Here is a 24,175-nt window from a genome sequence, read left to right on the forward strand (position 1 = left end):
TCATTTGCCTTCTCGTTAGGGTCCCGCTCAAGATAGGAAACACTTTTCTTTTATGTTCAACTTGCTAAGAATGCCTTGCTAGAACCGAAGTTCAATGTCGAGCCACGACGGCTCGTCTCACCCTAATGGGCGTCATGAGCCCGATGCCTCGATCTCTAGGTTCACTAGGCTGGCTATGGCACTTCTACATTTTGCTATTTTCATGTTTAGATTGGTTCCACTCTTGCATATCTATTATGTTCTTGAGTCGATTATGGACTATCTCATCTTGTGCGTGATTTATCTTGGCTTGTCACGTGTAAATATGTTGGTGCGTGTCAGTCGTCCATGTCTTCGCAGTGTAGTATTTCGCCATATCAAAGCATAGGAGCCATTCGGTGCATTTTCGTTGCCGTTCGGGTTCATTTGAGCCAAAAAGAGCATCGAGAGCCTGTTGTCCAGCGCCTTTAACGCACTGTACAGCAGACTCTGGGTCCCGTTTTGGCGCATTTGAAGATCTCGTATGGTCTCGGGACGTCCCTTTAAATAGAATAGGTCGCCCGGAGCAATTCCAGGTTCATTCGGGCATATTTAGATCCCAGCAGCCTGAGCATGCTGAATGGCGGGCCTTGGGCTCTCATTTAGCTTCGATAACGGTTCCAAGCGATCCCGAGGCGCCCCTTTAACCTTAGCGTAAGTAAAGGTGTCCCAATCACATGTTTTGGTATTATTGTACTTTGATTAATGTAAACGTGGTCTACTTGTGGTCAATCGTATTGTTTATTATGATCTTAGGTTCCGTTTGTTTCATGAAAAATAAATCATTTGAAAAACATAATCGCTTGTGTTATTTGAAATAATTAGTAAATGAAAAATGTTTTTATAATGGACAACAATTTATATCTAAAAATAATCGTGGACGATGACAATATCTTTTATTTATTTTTTAGGAAAATATTTTCAAATCATTCATTTTTTTTGCGAAATAAATGCACCCCTCGGCATTAAGATTTGTTGCCGTTAGTGTAGGTGAGAAAGTGGCGTGAAAAGCATGTAAATGGAAAAGTATATATATATATCATTTTTGGTGATGTCGTGGCAGATTAGTGTTAAAATTATGTTATTGTTAATGTTTTTGCGTCTATGTTTAATTTCATATGGTTCTAAGTTAATTTATGGTGCGTCTAGTATATTTAGTGTCATATAGACATTAGGTCATGTTGTTTTGAATGATACAAAAAGGACAATGATGTAAAAAATGTGTGTGGGATTATTTGAATAGAATTTTGTCTAGCGATATGCTTGATTCATTGATTAGAATTTCGTCACTACTACTTAGCTAGTCATATCGTCTTGTCTAGTTCTTAGTCGTTTCGTCCTATTTAGTTTGAGATATAAAGGCACAACTAGTTTAGGTACCGCTGATTGGGATCCTGTCCTGAATCGTGATAAAGGCCACGTATATTCTTTACCCGATACAGTATCAAGTTTTACTTTTCTCGCAATTTACATTCCGTCTTCCTTATTTGTATACTCACCTCGATTTGGTGTGTTGTTTATTCTATATGTTTGATTGATAGTCGTTTTGCAAGATACAATGTATGGTCACTTAGTGGAATATACCTGGGAACTTAAAATTTAGCAAGACAGCTTGAGTCACATTTTTGACAAATAAAGCGAGTTTGGATCACGAAAAGGCACCAATTAGACGATTAGCGTAACTAAGTCACCGTTCCTAGGAGTCTAGTTCGTGGCAAGTGAAATATCGGCATCTAACTAGCCTAGAATAGGTTAGTGGCGATTTCAAAATGAAAGAACATGTCTAATCAAATGAACCGAGTCAACCAAGTGTCGCAGATTGGTAGGATTTTGGAGAACCCACTCCGAGTGTTAGCACAACCTCATAAGAGGCTCGAGCTGCTCTCACTTGGCAAGCCATCGCCCTAACAAGTGCCCTATCCTAACAAATGCCCTATTCTTTCTTTAGTGACAAGTAGGTCGAGATTTACTTGACCAATTCGCTCACATTTAGGTCGACATTTTAGATCGGGTGAATATCAAGCTTTCATCGAGAAGTAGGTTGAGCTTTTCTCAACCGAGTTTATAAAACAGAGTCTATTTCGAGCGTGACCCTAGACTGGGGGTCTCATTTGACAATAGACTATGATTTTCACCTCAAATTGAAATAAAGTTATTAAATGAGGAAAAACATTAATGATAAAAATACACGATGCAAAGAAATTGTATCAATATATGTGGAAAGAAAAAAGGATTCAAAATTTGACATTCTTTATGAATATTGTTGTAAGATAGAAAGTAGACAAATTTTAGTATTGATATATATGAGAGATAAAATAATTTCGGCTTTACACAGCATAATATTTGCATATAAGTACTTAAGGATATTTAGGAAGGAAAAGAAAGGGCGAAATTCCTTAAAAGCAAGATATCCTCTTTACATTAAATAATAATATAGATCTATTTTTTAATCAACATAACAATATCGATGTCAAGGAACCTTTAGAGTTGGGCTACAGTTCTAACATTGATTCACAAAATTGATCCGATAGCCTTAAATCATGTATTAATATAACTAATTCGTCAAAAATTTTACTTCTAATATGTCATATCACTTAGGCACGTTTGTTTTGCGAAAACTGAATAATTTGAATTCAAATCATTTTTCCTAAAAATGATTGCTTGTATTGCTTGAGAAAATGAATGAACGAATAATATTTTCACTGTCTACGAAAATATTTAGATATAAATTGTTATCGATAATGAAAATATTTTTCATTGATACAAGTTATCATTTTAAAAAAAATATTTTCTAAATTATTCATTTTTCGCAAAACAAATGGATCCTTAGTATGACAGTTTTCTGAACTATCCCAAACACTTGGATATTATCAACTTATCTATATACGTAAGGGATCCTGGCACGGGTATTGGGTACCGGGCCTGGCCTTGATAAACACGAGCATGGACATCGGGGTCCCGGTCCTCAACTTCGATGGACCTAGGCTCGAGCATCGAGAACCCAAGCCTAAGTGTCAAGGACCCTTAGAGCGACCTGTTGAGAAAACCTCCTCACATATTTTGAAGTTGACAAAACTGTCTAAGAGATATTGTAAGTCTGACAAACATTTTTGAAGTTTTTCTAAGTTCAGAAAGTCACTTTATGAATCTTCAGACTTTACTATGATCAGAAGAAAAAGACTAAGTTCTACAGAATAACAAACAAAGTTCAGTCTTTGTATACAGCAGTTGAAGAATTTCAGTCTATGATTGGAAACGAAAGGACAATCCACCCTGACTTATATTCTTGTGACATTCCGAATTTTGGCCCATTTTTGGGATTTATAAAACGGGTATTTCGTCAGTGCGCTTATAGTAAAAATCTCGCCCGGGAACTGATCACTCCCGGTTATTATTTTTAAACCTTGAGATTTCGCTAGAATCGCATTCGATCGAATTTGGCCGTTATTTAGACCCTGACCTTGGCAGTCGATTTTCGAGAGTATCGGGACGAAATAAATTGGACGGTGTCGATATTATTGTGGCCAGCGTCGAGGCGATTAGGAATAGTGAGAAAGTGGATTTTTGGACCGGGTGCGAATTTGGACGGTAGACCTCCCTCGTAGTGTGTTTCGAGTTATTTTATTTTGGCCCGTTGTCTTATATTATTGTTTGGGATTTTTCGGGGACAGTTAGATCTTTTTCCGGGTTTGAATCGCGACAGTTAGAATAATATTTAGTTTGAACCGTGTCCGTTGGTTCGCGCTCAAGGATAAATATTAGCTTTTCTTTCTCTCTCCTTTCTCCTCTCGCGCCGCGCCACCCACCCCCGTGCAACGTCCCTCTCGCGCACGTCTCTCTCTCCTCTCTCTCTCTCTCTCTCTCTCTCTCTCTCTCTCTCTCTCTCTCTCTCTCTCTCTCTGCGCCGCTCTCGCCCCCCTTGCGTGCACGTCCCTCCCCCATTAAGCCATGCGGACCCATCCTCTCTCTTTTCTCTCTCCTCCTTTTCCTTTTCTTTTCTTTCTTCTCTTCTTCTTCTTCGCTGTTCCTCGCGGGCGTCGGGTCTCGCTCCGCCGTGCCCCGCTCGCCGACCGCCGCTCGACCGCCGCTCCCGCCTCCGTCCAACGCCACCTCCCACCAGCCGCCGATGCCGCTCATTTAGCTTCGATAACGGTTCCAAGCGATCCCGAGGCGCCCCTTTAACCTTAGCGTAAGTAAAGGTGTCCCAATCACATGTTTTGGTATTATTGTACTTTGATTAATGTAAACGTGGTCTACTTGTGGTCAATCGTATTGTTTATTATGATCTTAGGTTCAGTTTGTTTCAGTGAAAAATAAATCATTTGAAAAAGCATAATCGCTTGTGTTATTTGAAATAATTAGTAAATGAAAAATGTTTTTATAATGAATGACAATTTATATCTAAAAATAATCGTGTGGACCGATGACAATATCTTTTATTTATTTTTTAGGAAAATATTTTCAAATCATTCATTTTTTTTGCGAAATAAATGCACCCCTCGGCATTAAGATTTGTTGCCGTTAGTGTAGGTGAGAAAGTGGCGTGAAAAGCATGTAAATGGAAAAGTATATATATATAGCGGCCATTGTGCCCGCGTTGGCCGGCCACCGCGCCCGTTGGCCCGTGCCCGCGCCCAGTCCGGTACTGTTCACCCGGGCCATTTTGGGCCCGAGCCGACTTTTCCCGGGCCAAACTTAGGTAAGTGACTTCCTAAATCCTACCTAGTACTTTGGGTATTTTTAGACTTGTTTAGGATGTGATTAGTACCGGGTTAGGAATTAATTTAGGCATGGGCTAATTAGATTGAGTGTGCCTAATTGATGAATTATTGTGGTGATAATTGTGTGGCTAATTTAGTGATTGACGATCGAGGTAAATAGCATGACTGAATTGTCGTGGCGCTTGTGGGTGAATTGGAATTTATTGAATGTGTTGACTTGAATGTCGGGTCGGTGGACCGATGTCGGGAGCATGAATTGAGTTGACTCGATGTGGCGTGCTAGATTAACATTGGTGAATGGGTGGTGATTGAAATTGATTTATATGACTAAGAGCATGGTGAATTTTGTATTGTGGTGCATGTGCATGAGAAAAGCCCGGCTTGATCCGAGGGTCGACCCGAGGCGATGAGCGCGGGTCGTGGGAAAGTGTGAAATGTCCAGAGTGAGGGACGAAGCCCGCTTGATTCGAGGGCTGCCAACCCGAGGCGTGGTTACGCGGGTGTGGCTAGAAAGGCAAGTAAGGACCTCGAGGCGTGGTTACGCGGGTCGAGAGAAATGTCCCGAGGCGTGGTTACGCGGGACCGAGCCCGGCTTGATCTCGAGGCTGCAACCCGAGGCGTGGTTACGCGGGTGTGGCTAGAAAGGCAAGTAAGGACTGAGGCGTGGTTACGCGGGTCGAGAGAAATGTCCTGAGGCGTGGTTACGCGGACTCGAGCCCGGCTTGATCGAGGGCTGGCTCGAGGCGTGTTGACGCTGGCCGTGTGAAAGGACCCGGGAGGTCGTGAGAAAGTTGCTCGGCCACGCATGCGAATTGAGTGTGATTGAATTGACTGGTTGAATTAGTTGGAGTGATTGAGTGAAAGTGTGGTTGGTGTTTGAGCGATTTGTGATGTGCTATTTAATTAATATTATTGCCTTATCACGTGACGACTAACATGTAGAGTTGACATGGACTTGATGACGAGGTAAGTACAATTATGCTAATTTTATATGTTATGGGGTAGATTGCATGTATGACTTGTCTGGGTACGCATTGGCCTACGTGGGGTTTAGGGGGTTGCTTATTGAGACTCGTTCTCACGGTTATTATATAACCATTTCAGATCCGCGACCGTAATCGATTCGGAGACGCCGCTCGCAGCACCACGGGGATTGAAGAATAGATCATTTACCCCGTCTTTTGAGTACCTTTTGTAGAGGAGATAAGTTTGTCAACCACCGCCCCCTTTTGAAAACTGTGGTTCTAAATTGGTAGCCCGAGTTATCGTTTTGTATAGTGGCTATTTTATGATGGTATGCAATTATTGTTTCGCACTATCCCTTTGTCGTTGTTTATTGTCTGGGTTAATTAGTTTCGCTTCCGCTTGCTTTTATTGTTGAGTGTTTCGTTTGGGTCGGCGACGCGTCCTGGGACGTCGCGTTCAATGATCGACCACCAAGGGATGACCGCGCGCTCGTAGGGTGCGGGGCGTGACAATTCTGAAGGCAAGTCAAGAATCAGATCTTATCCATACTTTATCGCTAACTCAGAATGAACGCAATGGCTAGTAATTTGGCTTGGGTTTCACAAATGGGAAGTCTTGATTGATTCGATCTTAAAATGCTATTTTGCAAGGAGCATTAATATTGCGGGATATCTTAATTGATCGACAATCAATCCCACGACAAGTTTATTTCCAAATGGAGAAGCTCTGCTTATGGAAACCAAAGTTCTGATTGTATGCGTGATCAAAATCAACGGGATTCAGACTTTGTCACTCAACGGCTACTCAATCCTTGTTATACAAATATGTCCAAGGTGAAGATTGAAAGATGATCCTCTGAAGACTGTCCAACGACTAGTTTGGAAGTGGAGGAGTATAAAATGAGGCAAATTGTCGAAGAGCAGCAGTAGAGAGACGAAATCCAGAATCATCCATTCCAAAGTCTGAGCAAATTCTGACTAGTTTTTACTTGTCTTTCCTGAGCTAAAATTTGTAATCTTGATAGACTTGTTGTAAGAGAGATAGAGTGATCCATCTGAATATCACTCAGAACTTGTAATCTCTTGATCAATCATCTAGTGAAGTCCAGTAGGCTGTCAGCGTGAGAGAGCGAACGTAGGCTTGATCTAAGCCGAATCACTATACATCTGTGTGCATATTCTCTTTTCCCTAAAACTCTTTTATTGCACATTTATTTGTTTGCCATTCAAAGTCTGACTAAAATCTGAACATTGTTCAGACTTTACTTGAGATCAATTACTTCCGCATTAAAATCGATCAATTAGTATTCAAATCACCTATTCACCCTCTCTAGATGATATTTACTAGTCTCATCACGACCTTCGTGGACTAGGGCCCGAGTGCTGGGGACTGGGCACAACTATCGAGGTCCTGCATTTGGCCTTTGTAGACCTGAGCCCAGGTGCCAAGCACCAAGCACAGGAACCAAAGCTTCAAGCCTGACCTCGATGGACCTAGGCGCAGGTGTCGAAGACTCGGGCACAAGCACCAAGGTACGAGCATCAAGGTCACGGGCATTATTCTCCCAAGCCCAACCTCATGGACTCGCGGTTAGGCACTAGGGTTCCGAGCCCGACCTCTTTAAATCCCGGGCTTGGCCTCAATGGATCTCGGTGGTCCTGGCCCCAGCCTCCAGACCTAGGTCCACTGCCAAGGGCTCTAGGACAAGTGTTGGGGTTGCGTGCCCAAACACAGAATTTCTAGTTCAAGTACTGATATTTAGTGATATTTTGGAAAATAGTTTTCAATTTTTCAAAGAGGAAATCATTTTTTTTGAATTTAAGTATAGGTTTTTTGTTGACTCTTTTTCCTAAGCAATCCAAATGTCGAAAAATAAGAAAAATGTTATCTCAAAAAATATTTTTCACGAAACAAACGAAATCTAAACCATGTTCGAAAAAAAGTTTAGGCACTTTCAATGGCATGACCTCTAGTATAAGCCCCCATGGATGACAAGGCAAGGTAGATATGGCCAAGTCAGGGGTATGTACTCCATAACAACGTTGCTATTTCCAGATTTCACGACGAAGGACTCGTCCCAAGAGCCGACATGGCAGTTAGAACGAATTAGGGAAACAATCACTTCTTTTGGCTGCGAGGGGGGATTACCAAAATAATCCTAAATTTATTGCAATTGTATCAATTCAGTCCTAAACCTTTTATGCTTGTGCCAATTCAGTCCATCGGCCAATTTTGGTCAGCCGGCGCTAACGTGGTAATTTTTTTTTTAATTCTTTTCCCTTTTTTTCCTGTGTTTTTTTTTTGGCTTTCCTTCTTTGGTACCTCACCGGCCACTAGTCTGGCAAGGACGGCGAGGTCACCTAGCCATGGCGAGGACGACGACCTTGCCGTCGTAGGCGAGGTCTGCCATGGCGAGGGCAAGCTCACCTCACCGTCGCTGGGCGAGGTCGTCGCCCTCTCCATGGTCGACCGGTGAGGTTGCTCAGCCATGGCCAAATTTAGGCGAGCTCAACCTCGCCAGATCTTGGCGAGCTCGAGCCTCGCCATGGCCGTGGGCGAAGTCGGCCCTAGCGAGGCTCGAGCTCGCCTACGGCCATGGCAAGGTCGGCCATGGCGAGGACAAGCTCGACCTCGCCCAGATCTAGCGAGGTCGAGCTCGCCGTGGCCATGGCCGACCCCGACAACGAGGTCGTCTCCCTCGCCAAGGCTAGTTCTAGGCAAGCTAAGCCCTCGCCATGGCTGGGCGAGCTCACCCTCATGCCGGTGACTGCCATGGCGAGGCTCGACCTCGCCAGATCTAGTGAGGTCGAGCTTGCCCTCGCCATGGCTGACCTCGCCCATGACGGCGAGGTCGTCGCCCTCACCGTGGCTGGGCGACCTCACCGGCACTGTCGAGCTCACCCAAATATGGCCATGGCTGGGCGACCTTGCCGGTCGGCCATGGAGAGGGCGATGACCTCGCTTAGTGATGGCAAGGTGAGCTCGCCCTCGCCATGGCCGACCTTGCCTACAACGGCAAGGTTGTCACCCTCGCCATGGCTGCGCGAGCTCGCCGCCCTCGCCAGACTAGCGGGTCGGCAAGGCCGGCCCTAGCAGGGAAAGAAGGAAAGCCAAAAAAAAAAAAGGAAAAAAATAAAAGATTTCGAAAAAATTTAAAAAAAAATAAAAATTGTCACATCAGCATCAATCGGATGGCTAGCGTCCACGTCAGCGCCGGCCTGCCAAAATTGACTGAATGGACTAAATTAACACAAATACAAAAAATTTATGACTAAATTATCAAAAAAAAAATTATTGAGAACTATATTAACACAATTGCAATAGAGTTATGATTGTTTTGGTAATTTTCCCGAGCCAATTTTCCCTGCTCGGGGACAACTTATTGTTCTTAGAGAGAGCATAGCATTTTGTGGACACATCAAATCTTCAATCGGAGTAGCTTTGATAGTTGGAGTCTTAATCTCACATGCATCAGCATGAAGATGACATCGGTGAATCATCTGTCCGAAACGGAGGCACTTGTGTACCGTCGACAGAAGCGCAGCTACATTCCGCGTCGGTGGATTTGATCCCCAGCCAGGATCCCTTTTTTTCCCAATTCACTTGCAAGAGCATCTGAGAATCCATGTCAATGTAGGAGAGGTTTCCGAGTCTCGGCGATCCGAACTCACCCGAATAAAGGGCCCGAGCAAACACAAAACCAACCCGGCGACCGCCACCCCTCTCTCGTTCGCAACACAGTACCATTTCGCCCGGGCGAAAGACAGATTTGTACAGTAAATGACGACGGAAGCAGTACTTTCTACAACACTAGCTACACTTCGATTAATTAAAGAGTCGAACTCACCTAAATCATTCATTAACAACAATTCCTAAAGACGATACTAACAAGAAAAATGAGTAAAGAAGAAAAGGAAAACATTAAAAGAAAAACGAAAAAGAAAAAAGAACAGACTCACATTGTTATGGTAGTACAACTACTAGGGCAGGCAGGCAGGCAGAAATTGCACGAGAAAAACTATGCCATAATTAGGTTTTGCAAAATTAACTTTAAATTACTCCGACAATCTTCTCCGCCTATAACTTTGCGACGACGGTATCGGCGGGACTTCCATGTGCACTTAGTAGTACAATGCAGGGATCGATAACTATGCTCGCGACAGGGCAGCGAGATCAGCATCACTTCCATAAGGCTAGCTATAAATATCTGTCACAAAGGAAAAAAAGAACCATCATCAAAACCACGTATCTGCAAAACTAATCAGCAGAAGCGCAAAACATGTTTCAAAACCATTAAAATGCTCAAACCTCAACTCAGCATCTTTCTACTTTACCTCTACCTTTTAAGCACTACATAGGCCAGTAACACTTTGTCATCTCACTATAAAGTATCAAAACAATTTCTTGTCTTGTTGAGCTACATACTTCCTACACATCAATAATTAGCGGGACATAATACTTGCGAACTTAACAACATGCAAGAAACAATTGGACGCGATGATTTTCAGTCCTCTGCTCTACTAGAGTTAACTAGCCTTACTTATCATCCTAAAACTTTATGAAAAAGCAATCATCAACTGAATATAATCAGAAGAACATCACAAACTTCAGAAAATGACGCAACCTTTTACACTGAGCCCTGTGCAAATAGTACAATGAATGTCGACATGTAACAAGAATTGGAAGTTCCATGACGACGCAAATCTATCTTTGAAGTACTGCCGCTGAAAGAGCCCTAAATGTGATAAAGCCTAGCATACATGGAAAGAAGATTAAGACAGACAGCTGCTCGATTGACTTTCACGCAACCTAGATTCAGTGCTTCATCTTCTATCTGCTGTCACTTCTATCAGGTTCCTCCCTTTCCCAGTCGGTTTTCCTCCTCATCGTTTTCGCTTCTTGAGTTTCAGCAAATGCTGAGGTGTGTCGTTAAAGGCTACTTGCCACTAATTACCTATCGCCTAACATAGAGAAAGGCAACTAGCAGCATTAGCATGTGCTGATACTGTTGGTTGAGGACTCTAGCCATCATTACACTTGAAGCAATTCTATGCATCAACCTAGAGCTGACCACTCCATTACATGTAGATTTAGGAGTACCTTCGGAAATTTCTCCACTTAAAGCATATCATAAAAGTTTTATCTAAAGACTCTAGCCAACATTACACTTGAAGCAATTCTGTGCATCAACCTAGAGCTGACCACTCCATTACATGTAGATTTAGGAGTACCTTCTGAAATTTCTCCACTTATGAATATCATAAAAGATTTTATGTAAAGACCTAAAAGTTTTATTGCCAGTTCAACAACAGGATAGATCCCAAATTCCATCTTCCATCTAAGAGTCAACAACTTAAAAGAGAAATATCTAGCTCTTTCGGCTTCATATCTCTCTCAGTCATTTAGGAACATGATATTTAATTCATAGAAAAAAAAAAAGTAATGTAATTGGTTTTACAACACTTCTATGTCAATTCACCTTTCTTGAATGACATCCTTCAGGAGTATGTGCATAATCTTGAAAGATGAAAAATGGTAGCTATATAGCACTGACCAAATAAAAATTCGCAAGTTTTAATTTTATTAATAGACCATCCACAAAAACTGCCATTCTCATTACCGTTGCAGATAGCAGAACCTTCAAAGCACGAGACTTGAAACCCACATCACAAAAGTAAGAAAGACGGAAAAAGAACATTCCATCTTAACTCTTTGAAAATACTGCTGGTTATTTCAATGATAACCACAGCAGGCCAATGATAAGACACTTTAATTGATATAGGATGGAAGCCTACTCTAGCTAATGATCATTTAACTAAATAAAACATGGATTCAATTTTGTAGATAAGAAGAAAGAGCAGTAAAGAAATCAGTAGTGTCACATGGAAAGGAGAAGAAACTGAGATTGCAATCCAACATTGAAAGAAAGAATTTCGATGTACTGCAAGAATACAAATAAAGCATTAAAAGAACTATGTTCTGACAATGGAGATCAGCCCTAATCCCACTCCATTCTCCAGAACAAATTGAATCCTCCCTCCCACAATGCAGAAACTATCATGGAATTCAGAAATGTGTAAACTGCATGCGGCAACCACCTACAAACAAGGGATAGAGGTCATATCTGTAGTCTGAAATTATGAGCCTTTCCTATCACTTGTCACCTGGACATAATCTAATAATTCCCAAAATAGTTGGCTGCGCTTCTAATTTCCACCAAATTTCTCTGTCTCGAGAAACAGTGAACAAGAACTGAACGCAGCTTTTAAGTCTGTACAAGTTAACAGCAATTGCTGATCCAAAGATACCAACAAGATCACTCAGGACATAATGCAAGACCATTTTTTTGGCTACATGGAAATCTAACATTGCTTGTCCTATTCCATTCCCTTAGACACCATTCCAAACTAGAACCATGATCCTCAGTCACAGCTCTAACACAACAAGAGGTCAAGCATCACATGAAAATGCCTCTAATATTAACCAACATCCGAGTCTCATTCCAACCCTCCACTAAAGATATCTAATGCAAACAAATGCCATTTGCCAAGTTCAGCATCTGTATAAAAGATCCGGGGATGTCATCAATTTTCTTCACCAAGAAATCTTGCAACCAAAGAAGATTAAAGAGCCCACTATCAAAATTATTTTCCAAGAAATCTGTACAACTAAATAAACAGAGCTTTGACCACGAACAGAACATCTCACACTCCACATACATACTATAGTACGACGACCTGGACGACAATGTGCCGTAACCCTTTATGAACACTAAAACAATTAAGGAGGACATCTACTCTCAAAGGCCACGAAATTATCGAATCTCCAGGATCAAGTAAGAATGTGGAAATACATGAAAATGAAAACAATCCATTATTCATTGTGCAAAGGGATCCACAATGAAGATATATTCCTTTTTCCCATCAATTGATGTCACCTTAATACTGCAAATGAACATAAAAAAAAAAACAACAATAAGAAAAACAAACAGGCTAAACAAGACTAATCAGACGATTTTGCTCTCGGCAACATCTAAATAACACGCGCGCGCACACAAAAGATCGTATTTTTTTTTTTTACTCACCATCAGAGCCCGAGCGCTTGACGTGCTTTATCCTCTCGAGCTGGACCTGCGTGTCCATAAACATCTTCAGCCTCTGCACTTCCAAATCCTTAGCAAACTGCATCCTCTGCTTCTCCAAGTCGACCATTTGCCTCAGCTTCTCAGCCTCCACCCTCTGGTACACCTCTCCGAACCTCTCGATGGCCTTGGCCAGTCTCCTCATCCCCTCTCCTTCGTCTTCCTCGCTATCCCTATCCTCGTCTCTCTCCTCCTCGTCCTCCTCCTCGTCGTCGACCCCCGCCGCGGCCGCAGCAGCCGCGACCTCGGAGTAATTCCTCCTGAAGTAGCCCTCGTCCAGCCTCTCCGCCGGCCTCTTCTGCGGCAGCGCCACGGCCGCCACCACGGGGGACGGCGTCTTCTTGTAAGGCAGCGGCAGAGCCACGGGCGGGGACAGGGGGGACACCGACGGCGACGGCGAGGCCTTCTTCCCCGCCGACGAAGACGACGAGCTGGACCCGATCAGCGCTTCCAGCCGGTCGTAGAACACCCACGGCGAGGCGAGGCCGCCCCCGCCGCCGGAGGACGAGATCCTGGCCTTCTCGATCTTGTACTTCTTCTTGACGGTGTCGATCCGGTTCTTGCACTGGACGTCGGTGCGGTGGGTCTTCTTGGAGAGGCCGTGGAGGGCGTTGACGGCGTCGGCCACCTCCTGCCAGTCCTTCTGGCGGAGGTTCCCGCGGTTGAGCTCCACGTAGCGTCGCCCCCAGGCCTCGATGAGGGTGGCGGTGGCCTCCTCGCTCCAGCAGTCCTCCCGCACCGGCAGGGGCCGCGCGTTGCCGCTCTGCGTGGGCGACGGGGACACGTACTCAATCAGGTCCCCCATGTCCCTCGTCGTCGGCGTCGGCGTCGGCGTCGGCGGGTCACCGGAGCACTCCCGGCGGCGGCGGCGGCGGAGCTAGGGTTTCCTTCGTTCGATCGGGAGGTGGGAGGGAGAGAGAGAAGGGGGAATTTTGGTTGGGGGGCGCGTCGGTGTGAAGGGCAGGGCGGCTGCCGGTGACGAATACGAGACGCGTGGGTAATGGTCGAGAGGGGCAATACGGGAAAAAAGAGGGAGGGGGGGGGGGGGGGGCCGAGGAGAGAGAGAGAGAGAGAGAGAGTCGCCGGGAAAGAGGAGGAGGAGAGGGAGCGCGTGAGGACAAGTCGGATCTTCCGTCCGTCCGTCCGTTCGTGGGTGGGTGGGCCGGCTTTCGGTCGTCGGCTCGGCTCGCCTTGCGTTTTGGAAACGGCATCTTCGTTTTCGCCCTGTGGGCGTCCCGCGCCGCGCCCGCCCGACCGGGATCGAACTTTGACCGTCGATCGGTCGTTCGATGGATGTTGTCCCCGTCCCCCCGTGCGGGGTGTGCGGGGGTGCTCGCTTTCGGTTGGTTCGCGTGTGTGTGTGCGTGTGTTATAGACATCATAGGTGGTGAGCGCCGAATAGTGTGGCCTGCTGATAATGAGGGAGGAGGAGGAGGACGGAGAGGGTTTAGGCTTTTTTTCCTCTCTCGATCAAGGAGATAATGTAGGATAGATAGATAGGAGAGGACGGCCTCCGGGGCCCGCTGCTCTTTTTTTTTTGGTTATATAGTGCCGCGTGTTCTCGCGCGCTAGTGTAATGTGAGGGTTTGTTTTTGTTTTATCGTAAAATGCTACGACTGGCCGGGGAAGTCAAAAGTTGGTCTCTGTTCCGTGTTGAAAAGGATCGCGGATTTGGCCAGCTTGATCACGCTCGCTAGGAATAGTCGGCGGAGTTTAGGAGAATACGCTTCTGTCGTTGAAAGACATGGTCATTGCGGATATTACGGGCTGGAGCAATTAGAGACGCGATGACATGTGAGGAAATGTTGTTAGGTATCTTCTTCTTCTTTTTTTGGGTCGGAATATTGTACGCGTTCGAGCCCGGAATGCCGATGCCCATGCCCGGTTCCCCGGCGCCCGCGCCCTAGTCCATCGAGGCCGGGCCCGGACCCGGCGTCACGCGCTTGGCCTTTGTGGACCCGGTCCTGGGTCGCGTCCTGTGCACCAGGCCTTGGGCCAGGGGCGGCACCAGAAAGTCGTGCACGAGTATCGGGTTCTTAGTTTTGGTGCTCTTCCTCGAACCCAAGTGCTCATGCTCACGCCCGAGTCCTAAGTGTGCAAGTCAGGGTCCATCGAGGTTGGACCAGGGATCCCGATGCCCATACCTAATTTCCCGGCTGCCTATGCACAGGTCGCTAGCTCTCAAATAGTATATGTGTATTTAGATTTTCCTTTCCCAATATCAAAAAATATTTTCCCGTTCTTTTTCAGATTTCAGCTAAATACCGAAAAAATATTGTCGTTTTTTCTAGAAAATATTTTCAAGAAATGTAACATTTTTCGTGAAACAAACCAAACCTTAACGATCAGACTTCCATTAAGCCCACGAAAGATTCGTTGACGTGGACACTAACCTCGTTTAAGTAATTGTTCGATACGTGGGATGTTGGCTTATAACCGGAGAGATTGTTGCCTGCGGCCGAGAAAATAAGGGATAAACTCAATGGGGATGACAAGATTGGTTTTTCTTCAACATTCATCCCAAGCAAGTTCAGTAGCTCTTCAAGTAGAGATAGATATCAAGTCTCCTGCTTGAAGACGAGATCAGATCATAGGGATGACAGTCGTCACCTCTCAGGGCGGTTCTCTCACTCTCTCTCTCTGCAATCAACACATTGCGAGAGGCTGAAGATCAGTCCAGAGTACATCGCCACCGCGGGCCGTCTCGGCCTGTCCCGTGACCAAGCGGGCTCCATAACTGCATTCTAAAGTTTAACGTCCCGGTACCCAAACGCTGCGACCCCCATGTTGGGGTCAGAATTTTTTTTCTATCCCCGACCCCGGCAATTCCCAACTTCATTTTTACACCTCGTGATCCGGATGTAGCCTTTTAGGCGCATGTTAAGGTCCAGAGTATACATATGGTATGGACAAACTGTTGGGGTCGATTTAGGGTTTCCAAAGTATGAAAATCTTATCGACAAACTGCGTTCCAAAGTCCAACTCACTTTTTTGCAAAGAAGTCCCTTGATGTCCGAATAACAACATACCATATAATTCTTTTTCTGTGGTCTCGGCAAGCTTTTGTTGCTGTATTAGTTAAATAAATTATGACAGAGTTGATTTGAGGTAGAAATTATCCAGAAAGTTGCACTTGTACCAATCCAGTCATAAACCTTTTAATTTTATCAATTTCGCTGTGAAACTTTGCCAATGTAGTCATTCCAGTCAATTTTGCCCGGAGATCACTGAAGTGGATACCGGCTGTCCTAAGTGTAGATGGCACGATCGACGTGATGTGGACAATTTTTTAAAAAAAATTTCAAGATTTTTTTGATTTATTTGTTTATTCTTTTATTTTTCCTTTTCTTTTTTTTCAATATGGCCAGTGGGGTTGCCAAGGCTTGTCGACCACTGGGCAAGGGCCGAACCGGAGCTCGCTATCGTGAAAAAGAAAAACAAAAAAATAAGCAAATAAATAATTCAGAAAATTTAAAAAAAATGAAAAGGTTGTCCACATTAGCGTTGCTCGTGCCATGTAGGACTGCCAGTGTCTATGTCAGCGATCTTCGACCAAGATTGGCCGAAACAACTATATTGGCAAATCGTCAAAAAATTTAAGACTGAATTGGCACAAATACAATAGATTTATGACTTTTTGTGTAATTAGTCCACATGAAATGAGACATGGATCGGATCGGATCGCTATAATTCCAATGGATTGGCGATATATCTTCTTTGCGCTATGGTTTTGGTGATAGATTTGTATACGTTCCGAAGCCAGAACATTATTGTAAGATCAACCCGGATCCAAGTGGAATAATCACTTTTTTTTGTTTATCCTTCCATATGATTTAGTTGCAGCTTCATCATTTGATCAATAACACAGCATGCAAACTACGTACATAAACCATTTAACCAAGGAAATGCTTGCCCACTTCACCATAACCCGAAACCTAAATCAACTTGAATGGCAAGCAAAAACTTTCATATTGGGTAACATACTAGTACTCGTGTTTGTTTACCTCTTGCATGACAACAGAGATTAAGGACATTACATTGCGAAATGGAAAAGGAAAAAAAAAAAAACACTAAGATTCGAGGTTTAGGCGAGGCCGAATGAGGTGATTCCAAGCTCCTTGAGGACATCGGCGCACTCGGGAAGCGGCTCCTTCTTCATGTACCCGAGCGGGTTGGCCTGGCGGACCGGGGTGGTCATGCCGTTGTTCTTGGTGAGGCTTACCCTCGCGCTCTTCCTCAGGAAATCGGCGGTGCTGACTTCCTCGCACCCGGGCTGGCTGCTCTTGACGAGCACGATCTCGCAGATCTCCTCCTCGTGCTCTCCGTCCACCGGAAGGCGGTAGGTGCCGGTGTTGTCGGTCACGCCCTCGATGCTGTAGGTCAGGTCTCCGCCTTCGCGGTCCCTGCACTCCAGGCGCACCCTGGCACCTGCACGGATTTCGCATTGTTTGCGGAAGTCATTGAACGGATCGTGCACAAGGGCATTGTGCTTTGATCAACTAATGAGAATTCTACAGAGCTTGAAATGAAAGCTATATGTGCACGTACTACAAAATCTTTCGGATCGATCAAAATCTTTGTCGTGACGAAAAAGCCAAATATCCGGAAATTATGAACTTTGAGAGAGCTATTTGCATTACAATGTCGCTCTTTTTTTTTTTTCTTTTTTCTAGTAATTGAGGATCTCTTTTTTATGCTCATAAACAAGAAATTGTCTAGTCTGGTACCGTATCTTTAGTATTGGAACTAAGATTAGATCATGTCGTTTTTGCAGTACAATGAAGGAAATGCGAACCTGGCATGTCATGGCTGACTTTGGTTATGAACTGGGCGCGGCAGGTGTCGCAGTAAACCTTGCCCTCCACGAAGAAGCGGGAGTCGCCGTACACGGCCCCGAGAAGGGACAAGAAGGAAAGGGCCGAGGCCAAGAAGATGATAGCCTTGAGAGACTTTGCCATTGCTCCTGTCTGATGCGTTTCTGCTGGTTGGATTTTTCTGGACTTTTAGATGGGAGGTTGTGTATGGAGAGGAGGGCTGGCCTGAGGAAGAATTAAGGGCTTAAATTTTTTTGTTATAAAGCCAAGTCAAGCAGTTTATTTTTGGGAAGGTTTTGTTACGTCCTAGTTGCAGTTATTTTTGTGGGGTGGTCATTGCCTTCTCCTCCTGTGGTTTGGAAAATCCTTTTGACCCGCTTCTCTCTCTCTCTCTCTCTCTCTCTCTCTCTCTCTCGTCAAGAGGGCACTTTATGACCATTTGGTTGATCTTAGAGAGGATGGAATCTATGAAAAGATGGTAACAACTTACAAGCAAGTAGAGGTAGCCACGAGAGTCGGGCTAAACGGTATCAGTCATTTCTAGGCTTCTGTTAGCAGGCAAATCGTGGTCGAGGCGGCCGGCATCCTAAACAGATGGCTTGGAACAGCGAGTGACTATTGGAGTCGGTGACCAAACAGAGGAAATTGCACCGGTACAAGCATGAAAAACTGGATGGTATTATCCAGTTCAGAGATACGCGAGAGTCATCTGATCATACGAGGTTATAGAGAACGGGTTGTCGGAGTGTTCTCTTGTTAAATCTGCAAACTCCGATACCTGAGGAATTGCTTCAAGATGAAAGACCATTGGCGGAGTTAGGGAAGCAGATAATCATCATCTTCGAACAGAGATTTTGCGTCGATTCCAACATTGTCAACTAGAACATAGATCAGATTTGATTCTGGTTTCTTACCCTCGAGGGCTATAGGTAATCTGGGAAGTACATGGGATCACAGCCCCAAATAGATCTGCAAGTTGGCCACGACATTAGAAGAGAAGACAAACATCCAAGTGTGCAACCGTTGAGATTTAGTCATCTAATAACGCTACATTCTCAATTAAACAGACTTAGATCGTACAGCAGACCGTCCTTGACATAATTCGATCGGGTTTAATGAGCAGTCGTGAACGATGGGAGCACAGAACAAGCACCAAACAATTAGCTAGTAGCAATATCCAAGCGAAAGAGGTCGATGGAGCAAAAAAAAAGTATAGGAAATAAAAAAAGAAAAAAGTCTCTCAATATGCCTCCAGACAAGGAAACACCACCCTCAAACCATTTGACTCCCTTTATGAGCTCCCAAGCAACACTCTGCCTCACTGCAATGCACAAACCAGAGGTCAAAATATAAGAGGTTTATCCTATAAATTTACCCCCTATCTAAATAAGCAAATTAACCACCTCTGCATCTTCACCCCCAGCAGCTTTGGCAGCATTGTCAAGCTTCTGGGCGTCTTCAGCTGTATCATTGAAGGCAACAATGTAAACAACAGTGCATGCTCATTACTCAATTGGATTCCAAGTAACTTCATATATGTAGAAAAGGGCATTAACCCTTTCAGAGATCGGAGGATGAGAATATTATCATCATAAAATCAGGGAGCAACTAAAAGAGCTCTATAAACCTTCAAAGAATGGAAATCCCTGGCAGGAGGGATGGTCATAAGACAAACACACTATTCACCATGCGACATTTATTTGATGTTATCACTCCAAAACATAGCAACCAACACATTCCGTGTGTACCAGCCATCACGACAGCTTTTAAAATGGGACATAGTGCGATGCAGTTTTGACAGAAGTGTATACTCAAATGGTCTTTCACTTGGTATACAACTTGCGTTAAAGAAACATCAACAGAAACTGTGTTGAATATCGACATGTGTCATCTCCAACAACATTGTGAATCCGACATAACAGATGACATGCATCTAACACAGCCTATGTATACTTTTTTTTATACTCAAGATGTATGGCAAATATAAAATGCTACTCAAATTTCCTGTGTTTAGTTAAGAATAGCTGAATCCAGATCTCCAACCACCATTTACAACTTTAAAACCTATATCAACAAAAGGAAGACTGTGTGGTAGGCATGTGGCCACCTTTTTTGCAATCATACCTCTGTATTCAAATCCTACTACTAGGATCAAGCTTTGACAGCAAAGGACCATGCTTCATAGTTTAATTAGACAAAAGCAAAAGAGCCAAGTACCCATACTACCCAGAAGTGTGATACTAACCCACTTTAACGAGAATACTAAACGACCACACAAACAATACCAAGGACTTATCCCCCTCAATGAGGTCAAGTTGAAATATCAATTCAACAATCAATCCATGCATACAACACCAAATGCTTGTTGAACATTACATATATAGTGGACAGATCATAATCATATGACAGATTGGAAGAGGAGACATTCCGAGTAATGATTTGACGCACATGAACATAGAAAGTTCATGCCATAGAATGGACTCCTTTCACTTACTTATACATGTTCTTTGCTATGTAATTAGAAAATTAAAGTAAATGACATAGAGAAGCTTAGGAAATTCAGAAAACTAAATAGTCCTCAGAGTAAGAACCTCAGATGCTTATGGATAGTCTAGCTTGCTGCCATACCATATCGAAGGATGGATAAGATTTAATCTAGCAGAATGTCAAATTAGAATGATATAAAGTTCTTATCGACTTCAGAAATATTTGAACTTCTTAACTGAACGCTTAGCAGATAAGGAGGTAAGAAACCTAGTGGCAGCATGGACTAATAGAGACACCAAACCACAAGCTTAAAAGAAGGGGGAAGAGGAGACTTCAAAGAGACATTTTAGATGGGGCTTTTCAGGATAAACTGCTACGCTAAAGCCCTAAATAAGGAAACAGAAAATTTTCTGGTCACCACACAAGTAAAAAAAGGGCAGCCCAGTACACAACGCTTTGCCAATGCACGGGGTCCAGGGAAGTGTCGGACCACTTTGAGCCTATGGTACAAAGTGGTAAAACTAGAAAAAAATTTCCATCAAAAGACATATTAGAAAAAAAATAATGATTTGGTTGCATATGATAAAGTTAAACTGCATAAAAGCTATAAAAAAAATCAGAATCTACAGACATTCTAGAATTGCAGATATAGCTGATTTACCTCCATCCTCAGGGATGTCAGAAGTCCATAATGTCAGATTATCCCTTAGAAGTTGCATAATTAATGTGCTGTCTTTGTAGGATTCCTCACTCAAAGTATCCAACTCTGAGATCGCTTCATCAAAAGCCTGCTTTGCAAGGTGACAGGCCCTGGCGAACAAGTTATCCCATTAGATAGGCTCATGTTGGTTGCTCGAAAAGAAATTGACGAGCAATGCAGCACATACCTTTCAGGAGAGTTCATGATCTCATAGTAGAAGACAGAAAAGTTCAATGCCAAACCCAATCTGATTGGATGTGTTGGGGATAGTTCAGCCTCTGCTGTGGTGGAAGCCATCTGTACAAATAAAGGCATCATGGCAGCTCAGACTCATTAAACAAGAAAGATGGAAATCAACCAATACTAGAAGTACAGACTCCCGATCAAAGGAAAACTAAAACTTTAAGAGGAGTACAGACAGACAACATACAAACTCCAGAATCCAAAAGACCTGTTGGAAATATACAAAGACCGTACTTCTATATTTTTCAAGAAAAACATTAGTTTGGCAAGCCTTCATGAGGACCTTTTCTTGCCAAGGTGATGTTTTTCAGTTATTTAACACTTGGATTTTTTTCCAAAAGATGCTTTTTCCTCACAAGATGTGGTCATTATTCTAAACTAAACGACAACAAGTATAGAACTATCACTTCTAATTGACATTCTCACATTTCTCTATTTTGACTTACACTTAATGAAACATTACCAGAAACACAATGACACAGGAAGCAAGCAAAGCGTTAGTCCCAAAAGACTCTAACTGCAATAATTAACTATAAATACTTCCATCATTAATGTGAAGTATATCAATTTCAAGAGGAGGATAACATCAGATTATACCTTTTCCCAATGCTAGAAATAGAATCTGCAAGAAGATTCAAAGCATTGTGAATCTACCCTCAGTGAATGGTATCGCAATCCCTTCTTTTATCAATAAAGCTGCCGTAACTAAACCACAGGAAGACGGATAAGGGGCCAAGCTCATGCAACTAGATTACACTTGAGGATCTTTTTGCTCTCATTTTAGATATAGTTCAGTCATCTATACCTATTACCCACATCTACGTACTCATTCAACTAAACCAAACACAACAAATTTTTTACAATTTCTAAAGCAATTATTATGATAAGAAGAGCACCTCATATGCTTTCATAGACTGATCAGCTGCCTCCTTCCTGTCATCACCAGCCTTAAACTCTGCCAAATACCGATAGTAATCTCCTTTCCTGCAAGATATCACGCCCTCAAACTCCTCAAATCCTCAACAACCGCAATAAGCAACACAAAAATCCGAAACATCCAATCTAAAAAAAGCCGCTCACATTTTATAAAAAAACACGGTCGATTCTCCGCCAGCACACGAAGGAATCAAATGCTCATCGATCACCTTCATCACGTCCCCACAGATATTCGACAGCTCGGCCTCGACCTTCTGCCTGTACTCCTTGATCTTCCTCACATTATGCTCGTTCCCCTTCGAGTCCTCCTTCTGCTCGATGGAAGAGAGGATCCTCCACGACGCTCTCCGCGCGCCGATCACGTTCTTGTAACCGACGGACAGCAGGTTCCTCTCTTCCACCGTCAGCTCGACATCCAGCTTCGCCACACTCTTCATCGCCTCCACCATCTCTGCCACATTCAAAAACGGCCAAGAAATCTCCCCAATCAATCTCTCACACACACGCGGGGCAAAACCCAGATGAAGAAGCACCAAAACCCCCCACATGTCCCGACTCAGAAAAATCCCAACACGGTCGACCCCCTCCTCGCTCACCCTTCCGAATCCCACACATCAGAAAAAAAGGAAGAAAAACAAAGATACCCAAGTCGAGAACAACACTGAGGATCAGATGCAGAGTTACCCCAGACACTCAAAGATCCAAATTTGACAAGCGCAGCGAAGACCCAGATGGAGTTTAGACGTCAAGAACCGCAAGAGACCCAAGAAAGATCGATCCAGAGGGAAAGGGGGGGAAGACGAACCGTCGTAGCGCTCGGCTTGCTCCGCTAGCTTGGCGACGTAGACGTAGCCGTCTCTCTCCTTGGTCGACGCCATTTCCTCCAAGCTTCGCTCTCTCTCTCTCTCTGTGGAACCTCACTGAGAAGTAAGCAACGATGTCTGTCTCTCTCTAACCCTCCAGATGGGTCCGCGTCTTCTTGTCGCGAGACGACTGGCTGGTGAGGAAGGAGGGAGGGAGGAAGGAAGGTGGAAGACGCGGGGGACGAGCGTGCGTGGGTGCGGGTTGGTCTCTCTCTAGGGGCGGAAGCGGGGGAATCGTGTTCCTCCCCACGCGCGGACTGCCGCGCGTGGCACCACGCCGGTCTTCTGGCCGACCGATCTCCTCCGGTTTCGCCGAGGCGACGGCGCGTGCGGTACACGCAGCAGTTGAGCGCGTGGTTTTGAGAGAGAGAGAGCTCTCCAATTTCAAGGGGCTTTTTTTTTTTCTTTTTTCCTGGTTTCTGTAATGTCTTTGATTGCTGCTGCTGTCCATTTTGTCTTGACCCCAAGCTTTTCACTTTTCACTTTTCTTTTCCTTTTTCTTTCTTTCTTTTTATATCTGGGGAAACCTTTTTGGGTCAGTCCTCTTTTTAATTTTACAGTAAAGTCTTTCCATGGGACTAACCGGTAAAAAGTACCCCAAAAAAGGAAAAATTTCAAAAAAAAGTTGGAGGTGCAGTCATTTACTCAAATAAGCATATGAATATAATGATGATTATAATTTGTTAGTATTTGCAATGCACATAAGTTGTGTGGGAAATGGCTCTTCTTTGTTTTATTTTAATTGCTGTAGACAAATCAAAAAGTATGGAAATTGGGAGAGAAGCAATTCACAGAAATACTAATAATGGTATACTATTAAAAAAGAAACAATTGCTCGAATTTTGATGAATATCACTGAACAATATAATTTCCGAAAATGATTAAAAAAACAAGTGCCGTTAATATATTCATCGATTTTATTTAAAAGAATTGAATTATGAGAATAGTAAATGAAGTATGGGCAAATTAAATATTTGTCCATAAAAATATAATGAGTATCCAAATTTAAATTATTATCTTTGTTAATACTTTTTAGCAAATTTTGGCTATCAACGCCCATGACGGCGCAACATCACCACCACCTGATGGTCGCCACTCGTAGGCAACCCCCTTTTCGGTGGTTGCGGCTCTCAAGCGACTATATCGAGGTTGCCTGGGATCCCCCTTTCCCCTCTCTTTGTCACGGTCCCAAACCTATAAATTTGAGACCGCTCGCAATCCCATTTTCGAGCAACCATTTGCGGTGGTTGCACTCCCCAAATAACACAACCACGATGCCTTAATCT

General features: G+C 43.8%; 3 protein-coding genes across 6 annotated transcripts in view; all 3 read right to left on the reverse strand.

The window, feature by feature from the left end:
• Nucleotides 1-9,504: 9,504 nt before the first annotated feature.
• On the reverse strand, nucleotides 9,505-13,754 carry LOC115684759 (trihelix transcription factor ENAP2-like). Of its 3 annotated transcripts, none has more exons than XM_030609626.2 (2): nucleotides 12,790-13,752; nucleotides 9,505-9,912 (listed from the first exon to the last, which is right to left on the reverse strand). In XM_030609626.2, the coding sequence occupies exons 1-2, from the start codon at nucleotides 13,649-13,651 to the stop codon at nucleotides 9,899-9,901; spliced, it is 876 nt and encodes a 291-aa protein (XP_030465486.1). In that variant the 5' UTR covers nucleotides 13,652-13,752; the 3' UTR covers nucleotides 9,505-9,898. The 3 variants fall into 3 exon arrangements, with proteins under 3 accessions (XP_030465486.1, XP_056173178.1, XP_056173172.1); XM_056317203.1 differs by lacking the exon at nucleotides 9,505-9,912 and adding an exon at nucleotides 10,357-10,666 and having other exon boundaries at nucleotides 12,790-13,753; XM_056317197.1 differs by lacking the exon at nucleotides 9,505-9,912 and adding an exon at nucleotides 11,595-12,264 and having other exon boundaries at nucleotides 12,790-13,754.
• Nucleotides 13,755-16,791: 3,037 nt separating this feature from the next.
• Nucleotides 16,792-18,061, reverse strand: LOC115684748 (olee1-like protein). Its single transcript, XM_030609610.2, has 2 exons — nucleotides 17,642-18,061; nucleotides 16,792-17,274 (listed from the first exon to the last, which is right to left on the reverse strand). Exons 1-2 carry the CDS (start codon nucleotides 17,802-17,804, stop codon nucleotides 16,931-16,933), a joined length of 507 nt encoding a protein of 168 aa, XP_030465470.1. The 5' UTR covers nucleotides 17,805-18,061; the 3' UTR covers nucleotides 16,792-16,930.
• Nucleotides 18,062-18,689: 628 nt separating this feature from the next.
• The window catches only part of LOC115684747 (14-3-3-like protein D), a 52,899-nt gene continuing 47,413 nt past the window's right edge, over nucleotides 18,690-24,175 (reverse strand). For both annotated transcript variants that reach the window (XM_056315560.1, XM_030609609.2), the window contains exons 2-8: nucleotides 22,832-22,911; nucleotides 22,171-22,477; nucleotides 21,987-22,074; nucleotides 21,035-21,144; nucleotides 20,809-20,957; nucleotides 19,064-19,122; nucleotides 18,690-18,981 (exon numbers count right to left, since the gene is read on the reverse strand). In XM_056315560.1, coding sequence (XP_056171535.1) covers nucleotides 18,979-18,981; nucleotides 19,064-19,122; nucleotides 20,809-20,957; nucleotides 21,035-21,144; nucleotides 21,987-22,074; nucleotides 22,171-22,477; nucleotides 22,832-22,904 — 789 coding nt within the window. In that variant the 5' untranslated portion in view covers nucleotides 22,905-22,911 and the 3' untranslated portion in view covers nucleotides 18,690-18,978. The remainder of the gene's footprint in view (nucleotides 18,982-19,063; nucleotides 19,123-20,808; nucleotides 20,958-21,034; nucleotides 21,145-21,986; nucleotides 22,075-22,170; nucleotides 22,478-22,831; nucleotides 22,912-24,175) is intronic.

The sequence above is a fragment of the Syzygium oleosum genome, unplaced genomic scaffold (assembly GCF_021117445.2).
Source record: "Syzygium oleosum isolate NSW1041296 unplaced genomic scaffold, Sole_v2.1 Sole_v2.01, whole genome shotgun sequence".
NCBI classification, from domain to species: domain Eukaryota; kingdom Viridiplantae; phylum Streptophyta; class Magnoliopsida; order Myrtales; family Myrtaceae; genus Syzygium; species Syzygium oleosum.